The following is a 19,904-nucleotide window of genomic DNA, read 5'->3' on the forward strand; positions in this document are numbered from 1 at the left end:
ATCTATCTATCTATCTATCTATCTATCTATCTATCTATCTATCTATCTATCTATCGTGTGTATGAGCATACTCACATGTGCCATGGTGCACATATGGAGGTCAGAGGGCAACTTTTGGGAGTCAGTTCTCTCCTTTCACCACGTCATGAGTCCCGGGGATCAAACTCAGGTTGTCAGTCTTGACAGCAAGCGCCTTTGCTCACTGATCCACCGTGCCAACCCTGCCTTCTTATGTTGTGCTGTGTATATGTGCTCCTGTGCGCATGTATGTATGTAGGTACATGCATGTGTGTGTGCATGTGAGAAGGGAGGCCAGAAGTCCACTCTATGTGTCTTCTTATTGATTTCTACCACATTTTTTTTGTTTTGTTTTATGTGTATGGGTATTTTGCCTGCATGTATATCTGTGTGCCATGCCCATGCCTGGTGCCCACAGTGGTCAGAAGAGGGCATCAGGTCCTCTGGAAATAGAATTATAGGTGATTGTGAACCAGTGCTCTTAACCATGGAACCATCTCTCCAGCCCTTCCCTTTATTTTTTGAGGTAGGATCCCTCAGTGAACCTGAGCTTCTTTAACTTCTGGATAGCCAGCCCCAGAGATCCTCCTGTATCCAGTCTCTCCAAGGCTGGGATTACAGTTGTGTGGAGCCAGACTTCTTTTCTCTGTAGATGCCAGGACTCCCAGGTCTCCACGCTTGCATATTAAGTGTTTTATCAACAACCATCTCCGCAGCCTCTGTCCTTTGAGCCTATTTATAAAGCAGGGCTTCTAGGACTGATGGCCCCAGCTCTTAATCTAGTGAACTACCGGTTAGATTTCAACAGGAATTCCAGGGGGGTGGGGCATTCCGATCATGATGGATGGCGGCCCAAAGCCTCTCGGGACATGGTAGGTGTGCAGAGGAAGAGGCAGGTCGGGAAATCAGCCTGTCCGGCCCCAGCAGTGCAACTGCAGCCAAATCTCAAGGCCCGAAATACTGGGGAGCCCCCGCCAGCTCTGCCAGCCCTCTTTGTCCACCTCTGCTCTTCTTCTTGACCAGCCTGGCTCCTTTGTCCCCACCAATTGCCTCCTGTCCTGGGACACTGTGCATCCAGCTGCTTCCATCACTCCTTACTGTCCCTGTGTCGTGTGATACGGCAAAAGCTTGGCAGTTTCTCTCCATTCAATACCCTCCTTTTCACGCCCAACTCAGTCTTGATGGAAGTGGGTGGAGGGGACCAGGAAGCTCCCATGAGCTTAGGAAAGGGAGATTAGGTTCATCTAGGGGGAAATACGGAGAGGGTACAGGGGGTGATGGTAGCGACATCCTAGCTGGGTCACTGGGGTACCTCAGAACCTAGTGACAGGGTCTACTGAGGAGGGTGCTAAGGGGGGAGGGTCCCTCTCCAGTCTCCCTTCCTTGCTGAGTCAGTGGGTGTCTGTAGATGAGGCCCCATGGGACAGAGAGACAGCAAGAGCCTTTAGGCCAGCCCCTGGTCTTCTTCATTCTTCTGTTTTTAATTTTTAAAACATATGTGTGTGTGTGATGTTAGATATTTATACCAGGCAAGCCCACAGCCTCTTCTGGGCTGACTGAGTCACGGAACTCTGTGAGCCCCTCTGATACCCCTGTCTCCCAGAGGATAGCTCCCAGCACCTTTATAGGATTAGTCCTGGCTTCTAGTGGGGAACCCACAGGCATTCCCTGCCTGCAAGGATCATGAGTCAGGATGGTTGTTTTTTGTTTTTGTTTTTGTTTTTGTTTTTTTGAGCCAGGACAGGTGGTTGGGGAGGGTCCAACCAGGGTGTCATGCAGTTTCTTCAACAGTCTGAGCAATCGCTTGACTTCTAGCCCAACACTGTGACCTGACCTGCTTTGTGGAAACCCCCCTCTATTCCAAATGTAGCTATAGGAGAGGGAGAGAAAAGGCAGGGGACAAGCTAGACAGGCCACTGCAGTGGTCCAGGGACTGCCGGAGTCCTACCAATGCCTCTCAGAGCCTGGGAGGAGCCAGCCCACTCCAACATGGCGAAGGTCCAGCATCTAAAAATGTCAACCTGATGTTATAGCAGTGGTCAGAGGCATACTTCTGTGGAGACAAAGTCCCTATTGGAGGTTCCCTGTATTCCTTGTGGTCCAGCAGAGGGTGGCTCCTCATCCTCCTCTCCACTTCTATCTCAGGGTCCAAGGTGGAGAACTCCGAGGACCTCAGGGAAATCTGGGTCAGACCTGGGCCTTGGCCACTGTGCCAGCTATCTCCACATGCACCTGCTCACAAGTACTTGTGCACACTCTGCTGCCCAGCACTCCCATGAGCCTCTGGCTCACTTGCTGGCCACTGAGGCAGGCCTGGGCCTGAGCACATCCACACAGGGTGGCCCCTGAGCCTCCTCCAAAGCCTCGTTCTGCTTGCTCTGCTGGGGTGCCACTCTGCAGCTTGCTCATGCCCATCCCACAGAGCATAGGGGAGGGAGCTCCAGTCCCTCTCCCACATGAGGACACTAAAGAGAACCTCTCCCAGGGCCACCTGCCATTGTTCAGGCCTGCCGTATTGCTATGGCTGCCCACTCAGTGGCTACCCTAGTTTCAGATTTCCAAAGAGGGTCTTTCCCCCTTTCCCACAGGAATGAACTGAGTGACTGACCCTCTTCTCTGAGAATGCACATGAACCCAAGTGGCCTGCTCAGGGCCCTTCTAGCCACTGGGACATATTTGCAGAGGGAAACAGGAATCTGGGAATGATTTAGAGCTTGGGGTCCTGGTTCTACTGCTTATGTGCTGTGTGACCTTAGAGAAAAGCTTAATTTCCCTGGGTCTTACGCTCCTCGACTATCCAGGGGTGTTGTGGCAATGAGTGCCTTGCAGGGCTGCTGAAATGACATCTGGCAAAGGTCTCTGCAAACACATGCCCCTGAGACTTTAGCAAGACTGGTAGTACAGCTGAGCCTGGGCCCTTGGGGTGGGTGATGGGGAAGGAGGAGCCCATTTCTTCTGGTCTTGCTGTGTCCGTGCTTTCAACTTCCAGGGAGTCTTGCCAACACCAGGGGGTGGAGGGGAGGGCCTGACCCGGTCACTGTTTTAGCAGGAAGGGGAAGCAGTGCTTGATGAAGGGTTCACCTCTGTGGGTGTTTATGATGGTCTGGCTTGTCAGCGTGACAGAACCTAAAATCATCTAGGAAATTAACCTATGGGCATGCCCATGAGGGCGTTTGTAGATTAGCCCGAGGTGGGATGACTCACGTTAAATGTGGACAGTGCCAGCCAATGGGCTGGAGTCCCAGGCTGAAATAAAAGGAGAAAGCCAGCCAATACCGGGATTCATCGCTTTCCTATCCTGACTTGCAGATATAATGGGATCCAGTGTGGCCCCCTACTGCACACTCCTGATCCTGCCTCCTTGGCATCCCTACTGTGATGGACTGTACCCTCAGCATGAGCCACAACAAACTGCTCCTTCCTAAAGTTGCCCTTAGCAGGTGTTTTTTGACAGCGAAGTCAAAAGCGATTAATAAAGGTGTTGACATCTGAGCCCTTCAGTCTAGCTATTCCTGAAGGTGACTGTTCGGGCACAGAAAGGAATTGTGTGTGGGCTCAAACACATCCGACACTCTTTAAAAGTCAGTTTCTGCATCTTCGAGATGGGAGTTCCATCAACTCTCTTGTAGGATAAAGGGGCAGCTTGAACCAGGTGGCCCCCACAAACACTCAGTAGCAAGCGGGGAGGAAACAGACAGGCATAGGTGTTTTCCACCTATCACACCTTTTCTATGCCCCCTACTGACCTCAAAAAACTTGCCAAACCATCACCCTACCAGGCCTGTGTCCTCCCTATGGGCGGTGTCCAATTTGGTACAGCCTTTATTGTTTCTCCAGCATTTCCCAGAAGAATGGTGTCATTTAAGGGCCATAGAGGATGGGAGAGTAAAAAAAATAACACAAACGAACTGAACAGAAACTCAGGAGGGCCGCAAGAAGGGCTGAGGTGAGGCGTTGGGGGCGGAGGTGGGAGACCCAGGCAGTCAGTGATGCTTAGCTTTCAGCCACCAGACTGGAGAATTCTGCAAAAGAAGAACGACAGCGTTATCACCTGGGCTCGCCCACACATCTACCGTGCAGCAGCTATTTTAAACGCCTCCAGGATCTTCCTCGGCTCCAGCTGCCACCTTGTTGTTTATCACCATGCCCGATCTGCAGCTGAGGATGCAGAGGCTGGGAGTCCGGAAGCTCCCTTCAACACCTCTTCAGTTTGACCCAAGAGCTCAGAGAAGATGTGGAATTCGAGATTCGTTGTCTCCGAGGAAACCCTGAGATTCTGGCATGCCAAAAAAAAAAAAAAAAAAAAAGCACCACTGTGATGTGAGGGCAAAGTGAGAGGTTGAGGCCCTTCCTGAAAAAGCTCTTTGTATGCCTCCATCCCTTCTGCATCCATGGAGGGTGGCAGGGCCAGGTCCCTGGGTGGAATGAGCGATAGGTGAAGACCCGGTGGGAAGCAGATTTAAAAGGCTACTGAAGGATGCCGGGAGGCCCCTGAATTCATTCAGCTCTGTCTGCACAGTCCGTGTATAGGACATCTGGGTATGTCACTCCTCACTTGTCACCCCAACCCCCAGGGAGGCCGGGAGAAGGGCAAAGGGACTCTTTTTGCTACTGTCACATTCTGCAAATATAAATAATGCTTTAACAGTTCAAATTGACCAGAGCAAGATCGCCATAACTATGCAGCTGTCCTGGTCCCCACTCTGTGAGGGGAGGAAGCCTGGGCTTCTCACCTTTCTAAGACTGGACCTGGGAAATAGATGCCACACCCTCCCTGTCCTTAAGGCAGCATCCCTGGAGGTGGTAGTCGCCCTAGGGACTCCAGGTGGGAAACCTGCAAGTGAAGCTCTTGAGACCTTGAAAGGCTCTGAGTGGTGAGGAGGGTTGATGGGAACTCAAATAAATCAAGATCAAACACTGGGAAGAATCCCTTCCCCCACCCCCAGGCTGGATGTCAACAAGCCTGTCTTCCCAGGCTGTCTTCTTGCCCCCTGCCCCAAGCTTGCAGGACCATGGGAGGGATGGTTCTTGTACCCTGTCTTTTTCCTATTGTTAGAACTCCCATTAACACAGCCTGCACTGCATCCATGAGGCATTAATTAAATGTCTACAAGGTAAGAATCCAGGGAGTATTACCTCATGGAATTCTTAGAACTACAGAGGACAGACTCGTTCTTGCCTGCATTTTGCTGATGGGGTAAACTGAGGCCCTGATGTGGTCACAGCAGCAGATGGGATTCTGGCCACCATCACTCTCAGATCCCTTCTTTACTGGGGAAATTTGTGACCTCCCTTAACCTAGCATAGAGCGACACATGTTCCAGCTCAAATATGGCCACTGCTGGCTCTGTCAAGTTAGCCCATTTTCATTGACTTCACGGCCTCAGCACAACTATGAAATGATCTTATTTATATTCTTGCTCCTTTCTGTTGGTCCTACCTAGTGTCTTCCCAGTGGCCTAACACCCTTTAGGGGAGAATGCTTGGACATTGAATGAATGGGTGGGAGGTGAAGGGTGTTATTATCATGAGTCCTCCTCAGGGCTCAGCAAGGCCTGCCAGGTACACAGATAATTTCCATTTTAAAGATGGAGAAATGAGGGCTGAAACAGGGTCAGATAGAAAGTAAGCGACAGGGCTGTAATTTGTCCTCTGACCTCATAAAGCTCCTGTGTGAGCCCTGCTGACCAGAACAGTGTCCCAGATCCTGTGAGGAAAAATTCCCCAGTGTTGCTCACAGGCTCTCAGAAGGGACAGGCTTTACAGTCACACTAGGAATTCTGGGCTTCTGACTGATCCTCAGCAAGACTCCTCTCACCTGCCTGTGAGCTGGGATCAGACGAGATCTACACAGGTGAAATCTGGGCAGGATGGGGTACAGCCAGTGTTGGAAGACCAAGAGCTTCTGATGAGTGCTCACCAGAGTGGGGATCTGGGCTTTTGGAAGCCTGATAACATGTTTTGGACCGGTGAGGTTTCCGAAAGCCCAATATACCAGACCCCAGAATCTTCCGTGAATGTAGCTAGGCTCTCCTTGAGGCCACTGTGCCTGGCGTTTTGCTGGGAACGTGGGATTCTAATTTTATCCCACCCCCTGTCCCCCGAAACCTGACCAAGGCACTACAGACAAACTAAAAGCAGGGCCGCTCTACCTCTTCAGGACTTTTGCATCTGCCTCCGGGCAGCACTCTTAGGAACTGCCAATTAACTAACAGCTTTCCTGGCAAAGGTCTCCTCTAAAACATACCCTCTCACCCCAAAGAAAAGCAAATGACAAACGCTCAGACTTCGGACCGTCTAGGTCAACAGATTTGTCAGTGGGGTCCCAGATGCAAACTGGGTGTTGGAGAGTGGGGCCGGGATCTGTGCTCTACCATTCTATTGGCTCCCTGGATCAGATGTCCCACCCCTCCCTTCCCAGCTGGAAAAGTGTCCTTCCTGTTCTAACTTGGCTTTTGGAGCAAGCAAGGGGAGGGGGGCCAACAGCTCCTTTCCTCATGAGTTGGGCTAGATGCTTTTGCCTCAGTTCCCTCATCTTTATAGTGGAGCCCATGAGACTGGCTGCTTCGTGGGGCTGTTCAGCCCAGACAGCATCTCGGCTCCCCATCAACAGGCCCGGGGTGGAGAGAGCTCTCAACTCTTGGAAGCCGCCACTTCTACACCTCAGCCCACTCTGACCAACCCACAGATGCCTGGCTGCTCCCAGGCACAGCGAGAAGGGTCTGCCATCTTCATCTGTCAGTGACGCTCCCATTGCTAGGGTGGGTCATCACAGGTCTCCACCGAAGCATCTGCCCATGACCGTATAGCCAACCCGGCCTGTGTCTTGTTCCATTGTTAACAGGCTAGGCTACCTCGGGCTACCACGCTGCCTCTCTGAACCTCAGAGTTCTGCTTTGTGAAGTGGGGATGGCGCCAGCTCACACAGCTTGGTGCCTAGGAGGGGGTGGCTTCCACCTGGTAGCGCCGCCTCCCTTGGATCTCCGCAGCGCAACGAGCAGGAGAGCTGTGCAGTAGCAAACCTCCTGTCGCCATCTCCCAAGTCAAGGTCAAGCACCATGAAAGCAGAGCACCCGGGAAACCCAGACAGCCAACAGCTGACCCGGGGCAAGCTCCTGACACCATCACCTCAGTCTCCTCAGTCTGTAGAGTGAGGGCACCCCTAAGGTAGCGGGAAAGACTGCATCAGAGGCAGACGAGAGGCGCTTGACACACTGAATGTAACTAAAGCAGTGACTAATGAGGACAGGGTTCTAGAGGACAGGGTTCCTTTAGAAAAACCTAGAACGTTCTTTCTCTCACAAGACATGTGGGAGTAGCACCACTCTGTGCTCTGAGGCCCACCCCCCAGGCCCTCTGAGGACGCTCTCTGACGTCTCCCTTGTCCAATCAGGAAGAGAGGGAGACGCAAGGGAATCTGGCAGGAGGGAGGCAGCAGGCGGAGGAGGACCGGCCATTCTGCTCTTTCCCTCAGGAAACTGAAATTAGCCTCATTAGGGCTGCCCCAGTCCTGGGTGCTGTGGGGATCGGACAAATTTAGAAGCCCTTGACAGGTGAGGCCGGCGAAGGCTGATAGCCCCTAGTGAAATTGAGACTCACGGAGTCAGCGTCTGGAAAGCCCGCCTTCCCTCCGTTCTGATGACCATAGCAAGGGCCGGATCCTGGTTTATCACCTCACCTCGCTGCCTCGAAATAGCTCCAGGGCTCGGTTTCTTATAGATGGGTGCCTGCCGCAAACAGGATCACTTTCTCGCACCGCAGAACCAGGAGGCAGGGTCACTCCGGGTGAAGCCAGGCGGCCACAAGGAGGCGGCATCGACAGTCCTGGGGACTTACTCTTTTTGCCAAACACAGCCAGCGATCCCATCCCATCTCATCCTCACCGTCTCTGACCCTCCCCTCCCTTAGGTTCTTTATGGGGAAACTGAGGCTGGGTCTCAGCTGTGAGGATGCTAACTGAGGCCTGGCTGTGTCTCTGCTCAAAGGCAGATGGGAACAGCCTTGCATCTGACTCCAGCTGCAGCCTCAGCAGTGGAAGGAGAAGGATGAGCAGAAAGAGGACGTCTTGTTCTGCCCTGACCGCTGCTCCATTTTTGTTTTTTTTTTTTGTTTTTTTTTCAAGAGGCTGGTTACATAAGTAGCGCTGTGTCCTCTCCTTGCTCCATCTTATCTAGTGCAGCATAAGGCCGGAGCTAGCAGAACTCCACCCGGGAATTGAGGAGCAGATTGCTAAGCACGGAAACATTTATAACTCCAAAAGCTTAGCCTGGCTTTGGGGAGGAAAGCATGTGGAAAGGAGACCCAGGTCGCATCTCGCCAAGGGCAAGCCCTGGCCCTCAGTATGCACTGAGCCTCAGTTTCCACACCTCTCGGTGAGGGCTGTGGCCCTCATCTTCTAGCCCTTCGGGGGCCTCCCTGAGGTTGCCGAGATACAACCAGACACCGTCCACCTAAGGACTGTGGGCTGGCCCTCCGGGACACCCTCTACCGAGTCCCACAGGAGAAAATGGGTGAGGACCACAGTGAGGCAGGGGTCTCCTGACCTGTCTGCTCCCTTCTCTCCCATCTCACACTCAGCTCCACTTCTGTATGGATTAAGATTTGATTCCCTTTAAAGGGAGGAGCAGGGCGGCTTAGAGAGCCAAAGCAAGACGGCTGGGATGTGTGTTTATTTTATAGCAACTTCAGGGATGAGGGAATGGATGCCGAGAAGTGAGAAAGCCAAGCTGTTCTCAGGGTTGTGTCTAGCCACAGGAAGTCTCTGGCTCTTGCCTCCGTGACACCTGACCATCACTCTCCCTACCCCCCAAGTAGGCTCCTATGGATTTTGCCAGAAGGAAGCAGAAAGGCTTGGATTCTGCGATGAGAACAACTATATTTTCAGCCAGAGGTGCAAAACACAGAATACAGATGCTGAAATTGTAGTTGGCACAAAGCATGGGCAAGCAGAGCCATCACTGGGGCTGGGTCACACGAGGAAGGATGACCAGCTGTGCACACACACACATACAGGCACGTGGCGTGCAGATCAGTCTAAGGCTCAGTGGGCAAAGGAAGCAAGCTTCTAGGCTTCTTGAGGCTCTGTCTCCTTGTCTGTGCAGAGAACAAAGCTATGCTGTGAAGCTCTGTGAGGTCTGACTGAGCTGGGCCAGGGAGACATGGCTGTAGCACGGTGGCAAACAGGAAGTGGGTTGGATGCTGATCTCGGTCCCTGTCTGCTGTGTGTTCCTTGTGCACTGAGTGTGGAAAGCCAGGGGACACACGCTGGAGGCAGCACCTCCAAGCTTGGCCTTGGCAGGACCTCCAAGCTTAGCCCTCCTGACAGAACCCTGGTACGACATAACCTCATAATGTTTCAGGGCTTCACTTGCAAAGGGGGGCAGGTAGGTAGCAACAGCCCTTGTTTTCCAGAAAAGCCCTGGTTCTGTGTGCTTCCCTGGACCATTGGCATCACTATGTAACTTTTAGAATCGCAGGTACTTGGACCCTACTCAGGAAGCAAACATTTCTGGGTGGCAGCCAGAGGGACCAGCTCCAGCCTGAGAGTCGTGGCTGGGAAGTAGAGGAGAGCCTGCTGCAGGTGTGTCTGTGTCTAGCCTTCATGGCCACAGCTGCTGAGCCCTTCCCCCTCCTTTGCGGCCTCTCTGTCCTTTTCTGCTCCCCTTACTCCCCGCTGGGTCCCAGCCTTGTAGGGTGACCACTGGCAATCGATCATATCTATAAATGTCTTTAAACTTCCTGGAAGTAACTGCTCCCAGATATCAAAGTCTGAAGGAACACTGCTATAAGTGTCTTTCTTCTCTCTTCCTGCAACTGGGGCCTTAACCATGTAAACATTCTCCTCAGAGAGATACGCAGAGCTGAGGACAGTAGCCATCACTGGCCTTGCACTTCCGGAGCACCCATGGCTACAAATCCCCCAGCCTGTGTGCTCGTAGAACCCCTCCCTACATGCTCGAGTTAGAGGCCTCCTTCCCGCAGCCTTGCAGGGTACATAATCCCCTGTTTCCTCATTCCACCACTGATTCATTCATTCATTCACTCACTAGTTTATCCCCTCATTCATTCCTTTCTTCCTTCTCTTCATTCATTCACTAAACAAGTTTCTCTTTTTCTCCCACTGTGCACCAGGCCCTATTCTTGGTGCTGAGGTGAGACCAGAAGAAGGCAAAATTCCTGCTTTAGCGACATGGAAGCGTGGTGGATGAAGTCAGCACCTAAAAGCACCTTATGCTAGGTGTTTGCTAAACTCCAACCGAATTCAAGGCATGAGGCAAGCATGGTGACTCAGTGCTGCAAACAAGCAGGCCTCAATGCTCATCTTGACCGTCTCTCTCTTTTCCTCAGCACAGAGGGTTAGACAAGCCCTTGCCACCTCTGAGCCTCACTATCCATACCTTTAGAGTGGGAACCCTAACAGTACCCACCTTACAGATAGCCAAGAAGATGACAGAGGACAGTGTTGAATGCACTGTCTGGCACACAGGAAGGGCTGTCGGAAGCGAAAGGTGGCTGCTACCGTGGCTCAGGGGCACGGCTGAGCCTGAGTCACAATTCATGATCCTTCATGCAGTGGAAGAACCTCAGGGACGGATGGGGACCTAGCCTTGGTCTCAAAGATCAGAAGGGCACCGTGACTTGTGTGGGTCCCACAGAAACTGAAGCATCCTCAGACTGGTAGGTGGGGCCCAAGGTTCTCTGGCCACAGGACATTCTGGGCCCCAGAGAAGGACTCTAGACCTTCCATGCCACTCTTGTTCAGAATCCTCAATCCTCTTATGTTGGGTTATAGAAGTAGAAGAGTCCCTGCATCTTCACTAGGGAAGCACAGGGTAGGGCCCTCATGCCCCAATGTCACCGAAGTCCCATCTTTTGTCCCTGCTGTCCTGCTCCTCCAGGACCTCGAAAGTGCTATGCAGGCTGCACAGCTTGGTCCAGGCTTCTACTGTGCTATCAGATAGACTGAGATTGAAGCCTGGATCTTGCACATAGTGTGACCTTGGCCTCCCTGAGATGCCTTTTCTGAATGTATGTCCTCTGTCATCCCAGGAGAAAATGAGACAACACCAGAGACCAGCTCCAGCCCTCTAAGACACACACTATATGCCTAGAGAGTCACTCTTGATCACTCCTGGAGAACTGGTCTTTGGCCTGTTTCTAAACCTGGCCTAACCATTCCTGCCTCAGTGACTTCACTGATGACAACTGCATGCCTGGCCCTGCCCCTGCCTGCTGAGTCCCTGACCTGCAGCATTCCAGCCTCTGGCCTCCATGTCTCAACTCCCGAACCTCCACTCTGCCTGGCACAGACCAATGTCCCCTAACCTGGAATCTGGAAATCTGAAACCCTTTTAGGACCATGGCCACGCTGTGTTAATACTCTAAAATCCAAACATGTCTGGAATCCAATACACCCCTGGTCCTGAGCTTTTTATTAAAGTAAGACATACTCACACTCGATGACCGTGTGTATGTGTGTGTGTGTGTGTGTGTGTGTGTGTGTGTGTGTGTGTGTGTGTATGTGTGTGTACGTACACAAGGCCACACTGAGAATGTAGCTAACATGAACGGTACATAGCTGCCACTCACGGGATACTTACTAAGTGTTGGGTGTGGCCTTTACTATGGACATGTTTCCATGGGCATTTTATCCATGAGGCTGCAGCTCAGGATTACAGGGCTGCTCAAGGACTCCTCATCATGGTGCTATAACTCTGTCCTAATTATCTTTTTTAAAAAATTTATGTGTATGTGTATTTTGCCTGCATATGAAGATATGCGCACCACATGCATGCCTGGTGTGATGGATTTCCTGGAACTGAAGCTACAGACAGTTCCGAGCTGCCGTGAGGGTGCTGGGAATTGAACCCCGGTCCTCTAGACGAGCAGCCAGTGCTCTTTGCCACTGAGCCTTCTCTCCAGCCCCTGTCCTAATTATCTTTATTTTGCCTGATGCTAGGCATCACTTTGCTCCTTGGTAGCTACCTTTGAGTCTTTTGGAAGAGTTTAGTTGGCTCTTTAAGACCCGATATGGCAGAGAACAGGGGCAGGTGGAGGGAACCAGGTCAAGGGCTGCCCTGGTTTAATTCCTCATTAGGTTGGCGGGGGCAGCCAGATTGAAGACCCTGCCTCCAGCTCTAAGCTGCATCTCAAAAACGGGAGGAACGTTGAGTTGCAACCGAAGCCGGGACTTGGGGTGGAGCTGGTGAGAAAGGAGGTATGAAAAGCAGCTGCTGTCAGGTCACTAAGAGCTATCAGGTCACTGAGCCTCTCTCTTGTACTCTCTGCTCAGGTCCCTCAAAAAAACAAAACAAAACAAAACAAAAAAGCAACAAAAAAAAAACCTCCTTCCCACCACCCCAAGGAAGAATATCTGAGTCCTATGACCAGGGCACCCCCTACACCTGAACTAGAGATTCTTTATTCTTGCTTCCAGTAAGAGTCCCTTAATAAGTCTCCACATACTTTCCCAATCTTGTACTGTCTCCAAAGCAATTTGTGTCCGCACCACTTACAGGTCCCAGGATAAGCTCATGCAACCCATGTGCCAGGCAAGAGAACCCGGGCCTAGGCAGGCGATATGCCCAAGGTCACAGGTGTGAGGAGCAGAAGGGAAGTGGAATGTGGGAGTCTGGGCTCTCCCCTCAGGCAACAGGTGTTTATTAAGTACTTGCTTCAATCCTTGAATAGACACAGGGAGCTTGAAGTGCAAATGCAATCCACTCCAGCCCCCATTTTCCTTTTCTTTAGTTACACAGAAGGCACCAGCTCTAAGCTCTCTGCCTGGTCTTGAACTAAGCACTTTACATATTAGCAGAGCGTCCTCACGGGTTCCCCATGAGAGGAGAACCATCATTTCCCCAGAGTTGAAAACACCGAGGCCCTCAATAGTTACTGACTCCCCCAGAAAGGCTGGGATCTAAACCCCAGAGGCACCTAAATACAGTTTTCTTTTTTTTTTTTTTTCTTTTTTTTGTCGGCAGAAAGGGCTACCACACCAGCATGTGGTGGAGCATGCTGCTCAGACACGTTCAGACTAGACTCAAAAGCCCTGTCCCACCCTACATCCTTGCTCTCTGAACCAGGCTAAGACTATGACCATCCTTCTGGCCATCTGCAAAGTGTTCGGATGCTAAGAAAGCTGGGATATGCCCCACAGATGCCAAGAAGGTTCACCAAATAAGGATGTGGGGTAGTGGGCCAGCAGGCCTGTGCCTGGGCTCCAAGCAAAGCCGCAGAAGCCTTTAGTGCCATCCTAACCCCCAGCTGGGTCCTGGTTGGCTGTTCTATCCTGGCACTCCTACAATGATGGAATGGTGTATTTGAATGAAGCCAAAATCTATCTGAGGTTACAGGACACCAGGGCGAGAACCGAGAAAGGCAGTAGATAAGGAATTTCCATCCTTGGAATCTGATCCTACAAGAGCCTGAGGGTCCTTGGGATCAGTGGGTCTGCCTCCTCTGGTTACAGGCCTGAGCCTCAGGTTCAGAGAAGGACAGACACTGCCCAAGGTCACACAGCCAGTATAGGCAGATCCTGGACCAGAACCTAAGCACATATGTAGAAAAAAAAAAAAAAAAAAGCAAGGAACATCTCCAATTCTCCCTCCCACATTCCCTCACATAGCAGGAAATGGGGAAAAAAGCCATTCTTCATGGGTTGCTCAAATTTTTGGGAAAAAAAATATTTAGCTGGGTTTCTCTGCCTGGCAGTGTCGCAGAATTCTCTAACCTGTGGGTTTGTCTTTTTTTTTCCTCCCTTCTCCATCCTCTGCTTCCTTTCAACAGACCAAAGCCTCAGCAGCCACACACCCCAGAGTCCCAGTGTCTTCAGAGTCATAGTCACAGCTACCTACCTTCAACCCCAATCTTGCCATCCCCATCCTTGTCTCCAGCAGCCATCAGCGTCTTTGTTTCTTTAGCAGACAGGTCTCTGGCATCTGAGGAGAAGCCCTTCAGAATGAACCTGGGGAGAAAAAGAAGAGTGTGGAAGTCAGGCCAAGGTCACCTGCAGAAACTCACTAGACGGTAAGCTGGTGTCCATGCAGGACAGGAGAAGCTGGGATGGACGGTTGATTCTGGTGGACATGTGTGAAGCTGGGTTGGCTAGGCAGCATGGTCTGGCTGTGCCTTGGTGGGTCAGGGTGGGGTGGGTGACTGCCCTCTGTGCAGGGTTGACCCCAGTTTAGGGGATGCTTGCCTTTGTTTATTCAATAAACACATTAAAAAATGGGGTCACCGTAGTGATTGGGTTGACCTCTCTGTGTAAATGAGGAAGAGGGCAAGTCTTCACATGTGTGATGGAGGGATTGAGACCCCGATGGAGGAGGCCCAGGGGAACACAGAGGGAGCAGTTGGGAGGTTTTCTAGCGATGGTGATGCCTGGAGGATAGGGAGCAGTTAGCATGTAGTTGTACATGCATGTGCAGGTACTTGTAGGGGATAGATAGGTAGGTGGGAGAAAGTTCTAGAAGGTGCCCTTGGGGTTAAGCTTGGAGGAGAGACAGGGTAGGTTGAAGGAGTCCCTATTTAATGAAGATTTCCCAAGTGGCTCAGAGGATAGAATGGGACATCTGCCCTTTGTCTTTTATTCCTGCCGCCCCTTGTCTTAGATGGTCCCAAACTGCAGAAAAAGCAAACCGCCTTCATCAGACAATAGGAGATAACACTGCTATTCGCCTTGAGCCTGTGCAAACACCCTGCTACCATAAGCTACCATTCCCTGGAACAGGCCCGTTACTCAAGGACCGGCCTGCCACTTCAAAGAGTGGCTGAATTCTTAATCATCTCCTGGACTCCTGGTTGTGGTTTTTTTTTTTTTTTTTGCTTTAAAAGGAACCTACCTACTCCCTCCCTTCAGCACCACAGAAGCTCCCAAGCCTGTCTGCGGTCCTAACTGGCTAGAAATAGTTCCCCCACGGGGAATAAAGTTGCTTTCTGGTTTACTTAGACTTTGGTGATTCTCCCCTCTTTATTTGTGCATCCCTCAGACCCAGCACTTAAAAATCACCTCTGATCACCATCCTTCCATCTCTAATAAGATTCAAGAGAATCTTGGCTGGAAAATAACAGAAGGTACAGCTGGGTCATCAGATATGGGCCAGGTGGCTGAGGCGGGCTAAGGCAGAGGTCTCTCTGCTGAGGAGGGGTTTGCTGTCTCCTCTGCGCTTTGCTCCAAGGACCCTGAGAGCCCAGAGCTGGCTCTTCCTCTCTGCCTTGGCCAGAAGTTGATTAGCTGCAGTTCTGGTCCACAGGCGTGGGGGTCTGCAGACCAGACCAGTGAAGGTGCCTTTCAAACACATGGAAATCAATGACACTCTAAGGAGAATGCCTCCTGCCTTGCCTGCGGTGGGAGGCAGCCAGAATAAGTGCCTCTTCACTGGTATTAAATTATTAAGTAACTCCATTCCATTAGCGATATTAAGTGGCTATAATTTAACCTAGTTAGCTGCACTCTGAGCTGAAGGTTTGACCCTCCCGGAAGTAGGAAGTATCTTTCCCTAGTGCCTGGGATATTGCCCTGCAGAGACAAAGCAAAGCCTGCTTGCTATGAGGGGTACAGAAAGAAGGATGACCACTTGGGGAGTTAGCACCAGGTTTTCCCACCCCCCACCCTGTCCCAGACCTCAGTTTACCCCAGCTCATCCTCCTCGATGAAGCCACTTTTGTCTTTGTCCAGAATATGGAACACCTTCTTCACATCATCTGGGGTCTTTTTCTTCAGACCCACCATCTGAAAGAACTTTTTGTGGTCGAAGGAGTCCGCCGCTTTTGGGGGGAGGGAAGGAGGAGGTTAGAGAAGGACAGGGGAGGGGCGTCAGAGAAATCAGGGAAGGGGGTGTTCTAGGGCTTGTTAAAGGGCACCTGCATAGTTGTGGGGAACAGGAGGGCACAGGGAGCCTGGCTAGGAAAGGATGCTCTATCCACAGCCGTACCTTCTTGGTTCCCTTAAATACACACTGAGGATCCACACAGAGAACCATTACCAGCCCTTTGGGTGGTAACTGACTGGGCTGCAATGGGTGCTAGGGTGGGCAGAAAGGCAGCTTTCTCTCATGGCCACATACTGTTGTCAGAAAACGAACACCGTGAGAACACATTTCTGTCAAGGTCACATTGTGGGAGGGGGAGGGGAGGACCCAGAAGTCCTGCACAGAGTCTGACAACCCAGCCCGGTGGCTGGGGGTGGGATGAAGGACTTCCAAAGACTTGGGTAAGTTTCATCCTCAAGGTGACAAAGTGGCTCAAGACACTTTGGGTTATCAGAGTGGTCCAGGAGGGGAGAGGGGCTTCCTGAAGTTTCCTATGTGTGCCTGCCGAAAAGGGGGCTTAAAAAAAAAGCAGATGGCTGTCCTTCTCAGGCCCAAGACTCTTAAGAACCATGGTCTCCCCTCAGCCCAGAGCTGGAGGGAAGGAAAGTTGTTTTGTCCACCTCTGACACATCAAGGTGGGGACACTGGTACCTGAGTCCACCCCAGGTGGACTTTCTTCTTGTGCTGGACTGGGTGACCTTGTACATCTTTCATGCTATCCCAGCCTCAGTTTCCCTACCTGGATGGCAGAGGAACAGCATCTAAGCTAGAGTCCCTTCAGGCAGAGCAGAGAGGTCACGCAGATGAGTGGGCAGCCCTCTCCTAGACTACCAAAAGGGTTTGGATGCTGTGGAGAGCTGTGCCGGTCTGCGCCGGGTTGGGCCTGGCTGGGCAGGGCTGGGTGCCCGCCGCAGAAAGGTCACTGTGCCCTCGGGTCTGTCACGGAAGGGGATCTCCATCAATGGGCTACCTTCCAAGAAAAGTCTTGTTGGGAATGGGAGCGGACCAAAGGGGTTTCTTGAAAAGAAAGCCCAGGCTTGCTACCAACTCCGCACTTCTCAAGAGGGGGAAGTCTGGGTCCTTCCTACTTCCCACCCTGATCTTCGTGCTTGACCCTGGACCCTGCAAGTCCTCCCGGGAGAGGCCACCCTTATGCACCCTCATCTTTGTGTGGCTCAGGCAGGGAGTACTGCCCGTGCAGGTCTTGGGAGGAAAAGGACCAGGGAGCCAAACCCCGAGGATGAGGACCGATGCGTGGGGGGGAGAAACTGAGGAGGCTTCGCAGCGGGATGAGGGGGATGCCCCCCGGGGGCGGGAAAAGGGCAAGGGGACAGGGCCAGGCAGGGGAGTGCACGGCTCACCAGCAAAGGCTCCTATCGCCTTCTTGATGTCCTCAGCACTGAGCAAGTCTGTCATCGACATCCTGCAACTGTTTGAGCGGGCAGAGCAAGTGCGAAAAGATTAAAAAGTGTTCTCCTCATCCTTTCTGCTCATATGACTGGCGCTGCAGTGTCGCGCGCCAGGCGCACGCACGCCCAGCTTGGCTCTGCGCCAGGGGGCGCCCGGCTCCGCGCGCGGCTCGGCAGCTCAGTCCTGCCCGAGCCACCAAGCCGCGAGGGCCACACGCCCAAGGGGGTCCTCGGCATCCCAGGGGCTCGACCAGGACACCCCCACCTCCTGATCTCAGGGACCACCAGCAGAGACTGGAGAGGTCTCCTGCCGTCAAGGGCATAAGGGAGGCAGCCAGGCTCCCATCTGGGCAACTCAGATAATGGGGGGGGGGAGGGGGGGGAATGATGCTGAGCAGCCTTCCACCCCAGGGGGGGACCTCTTGGGTTTGTACTCATCCTCGCTCTCCCACGCCTCCAATAGCCTCCTGCCCTCTGTCCTGGATGCAAATTTATGCCTCGAAAAACCTGAATGCTGAGGTCTTGAAACCTGAGCTCCAGGACCCGGGGAGGAGGTTGCCGAACCGAGCAGACCTCTGTGGAAGCTTTGTCTGGGCTCCATCCCTCACCTGACCGCCCGCCCCACACAGCACATTCTGAAACTTGCTTTGGCTTCTTCGAGGAAGGTGTCAGCTCGTAGGTCAGAAGACCCCTTCCTCACACTTCCTGGTCTCCAGAGCCACCACACACCAGACCACACTTTCTAGGCTACCCAGATTTTGTGACCAGAGAGTCACCTCTGGGAACCAGCACACTTTCCATCTCATGTGACTAGAGTCCGTTTGCCATCTTCCCTCAGGTCTCCCACAGATTCAGACTGTGACTAGCAACCTTTGAAGTATCATGAGTACTGGATAGGGAGTCCAGAGGTCTGGGTTCTAGACGTGAGCTACACTGAATCCCTACATGACCTTGAGTTATAACCTTTATGGCTGGGTTTCCGTCTGCGTGTGTTGTGTTGGAGGTGGGTGGACCCCTGTGTGGGACCGATGGTGGGTGGGCAGCGTCTGGGATGGCGATCATATTGGGGACCAAAAACAGCTGCCCAGTAGCTCAAGTTGCCTGACACTCGCTGTCAACACTGTCTCCCCTGGCTGAGCCCTGGAAGGCTGCCCTTCCTGGAAACCCTAGGAGTGGCTGGCTCCAGCTGCCCCCTCCTGGTGAGTCAGCGTCTTTGGGCCAGCTCCTGCCAGCTGGCTTCCAGGGCACTTAGGCTGGAGCCCCTGACTTCACAGCTCCGGGCATGAGGCATGCTCCAGACCCTTCAGCTGTCCTGGACCCTTCAGCTGCCTTAGCTCCCATGGCTCCTGCCTCAGTTGACTGGGTGACCTCAGGCCCTGCCCCTTGTCCCCAGCGAGGCTGCCAGCTTCAAGGCTTCAACGTGCGGGGCTTCTGGGCTGTCATGTCAATGTCCAGGCTCGGCTTACCCTGTGGCCTAGTTACAGCATCTGTTCCCCCAGCTGGAGACCCTTGTGCTATCCTCGAGTCTCTAAGTGCTGCGGGATCCCTGTCAAGGAAGTGGCAGAGCAGGGTCAGCTCTGCTCATTGGTGTGACCCCCCCCCCCTCCTCAGTCCTACCAAGTCCAGTGCATCTGAGCCCTACACCGCCTCCTATAATAAAAGTTTGCAACGCGTCCTCCCTCGCCCCTCTTTCTCCTCCATGGCTGAGTACCCAGCAGCTAGATAGACCTCTCCCTCTGGGCCTGAGACATCCTCAGTGAAACATGCCTGTTGTCAATCAACTCCCCGCCCTCTGTGCTTGCCTCCCACCCTCTGCCCTCCAGCCTCCTGATGGGGCCATTAGAGGGTGCAGGTATATGGCTCTACCTCTTAGGTCCATGAGAGCTGAGATCAAGCCTTTGGGGAAGGCTTGCTCAGGCCACCCAAGAGGCAGGTAGAGGACCCAGGAGTTCTACACTTGGCAACCGCCACTTTGATTCTAAAGAAATGGCAGCGCAGCCATCCTTTCCAGGTGACCTGATTCCATCTAACCCCAGAGGCCACCGCTTACCTTGGATGAGCAGGGTCCGGAGCCTGTACAGAAAAGCTGGGCTGGTGGGAGATCCTGTTGGGAAATGAGACTGGTGGTGGGAGAGCCTCTTAAGTAGTCTTCAGCCCTGGCTATTTTGGGAGGTGGCGCTCCCCCAGCCCCAGGCCCCCTCCCCTTCCGGTGTCAGGTACTCCCCAGCCACGGTGCTGGGTGTCTGTATCACATTCACCCGCATCCAGACCTATTGAGCCAGGCCTATTAATAACCATTGGCCCCTACCTCCCTGCAGCACCCAGCACCATGGTCCAAGCAGGACACACCTCTTGCATGAAGCCTTCCATGATCACCTTGGATGGCAGCCACGCTTTGTTCCAAGCTTGCAAGGAAGGGAATAGGGAAAAGAGGGGACAGGGGCTGCTCGGGGTGAAGGGACTGAGCCAGGTCCCTTGCACACATTGTGTTCTTACTACACCCTGAGGCACTTGGGGAGGGCTAGCTGTGGCGGTGATGTGGGGCGCTGAGGGTCTGCCGTACATGGCTCTGGACCTACAGCCGAGACCCGGGTTGGCACCTCCATACAGTAAGTCAGTGTCTGGCAGAAGGAGATGCCTCTTCAGACAAGCCTCTTCTTCTGTG

The 19,904-nt window shown here is 52.8% G+C and overlaps 1 protein-coding gene across 1 annotated transcript; it reads right to left on the reverse strand.

Moving 5' to 3' along the window:
* Positions 1-3,804: 3,804 nt before the first annotated feature.
* On the reverse strand, positions 3,805-17,329 carry Pvalb (parvalbumin). The gene is made up of 4 exons (XM_055603113.1): positions 17,192-17,329; positions 15,654-15,786; positions 13,875-13,984; positions 3,805-4,040 (listed from the first exon to the last, which is right to left on the reverse strand). Exons 1-4 carry the CDS (start codon positions 17,250-17,252, stop codon positions 4,012-4,014), a joined length of 333 nt encoding a protein of 110 aa, XP_055459088.1. The 5' UTR covers positions 17,253-17,329; the 3' UTR covers positions 3,805-4,011.
* Between the last annotated feature and the right edge of the window lie 2,575 nt (positions 17,330-19,904).

The sequence above is a fragment of the Psammomys obesus genome, unplaced genomic scaffold (genome assembly GCF_907164565.1).
Source record: "Psammomys obesus unplaced genomic scaffold, mPsaObe1.curated_primary_1811, whole genome shotgun sequence".
Lineage (NCBI taxonomy): Eukaryota > Metazoa > Chordata > Mammalia > Rodentia > Muridae > Psammomys > Psammomys obesus.

Bases quoted from the DNA above. Each gene is read 5' to 3' on its own strand.
- Pvalb (XM_055603113.1), bottom strand. From the start codon at position 17,252: ATGTCGATGACAGACTTGCTCAGTGCTGAGGACATCAAGAAGGCGATA. The intron at 15,787-17,191 runs GTGAGCCGTGCA...TCCCCCCAAAAG, and splicing joins GGCGATAGGAGCCTTTGCTG to CGGCGGACTCCTTCGACCAC. The intron at 4,041-13,874 runs GTAGGTAGCTGT...CTTCTTTTGCAG, and splicing joins TGGCAAGATTGGGGTTGAAG to AATTCTCCAGTCTGGTGGCT.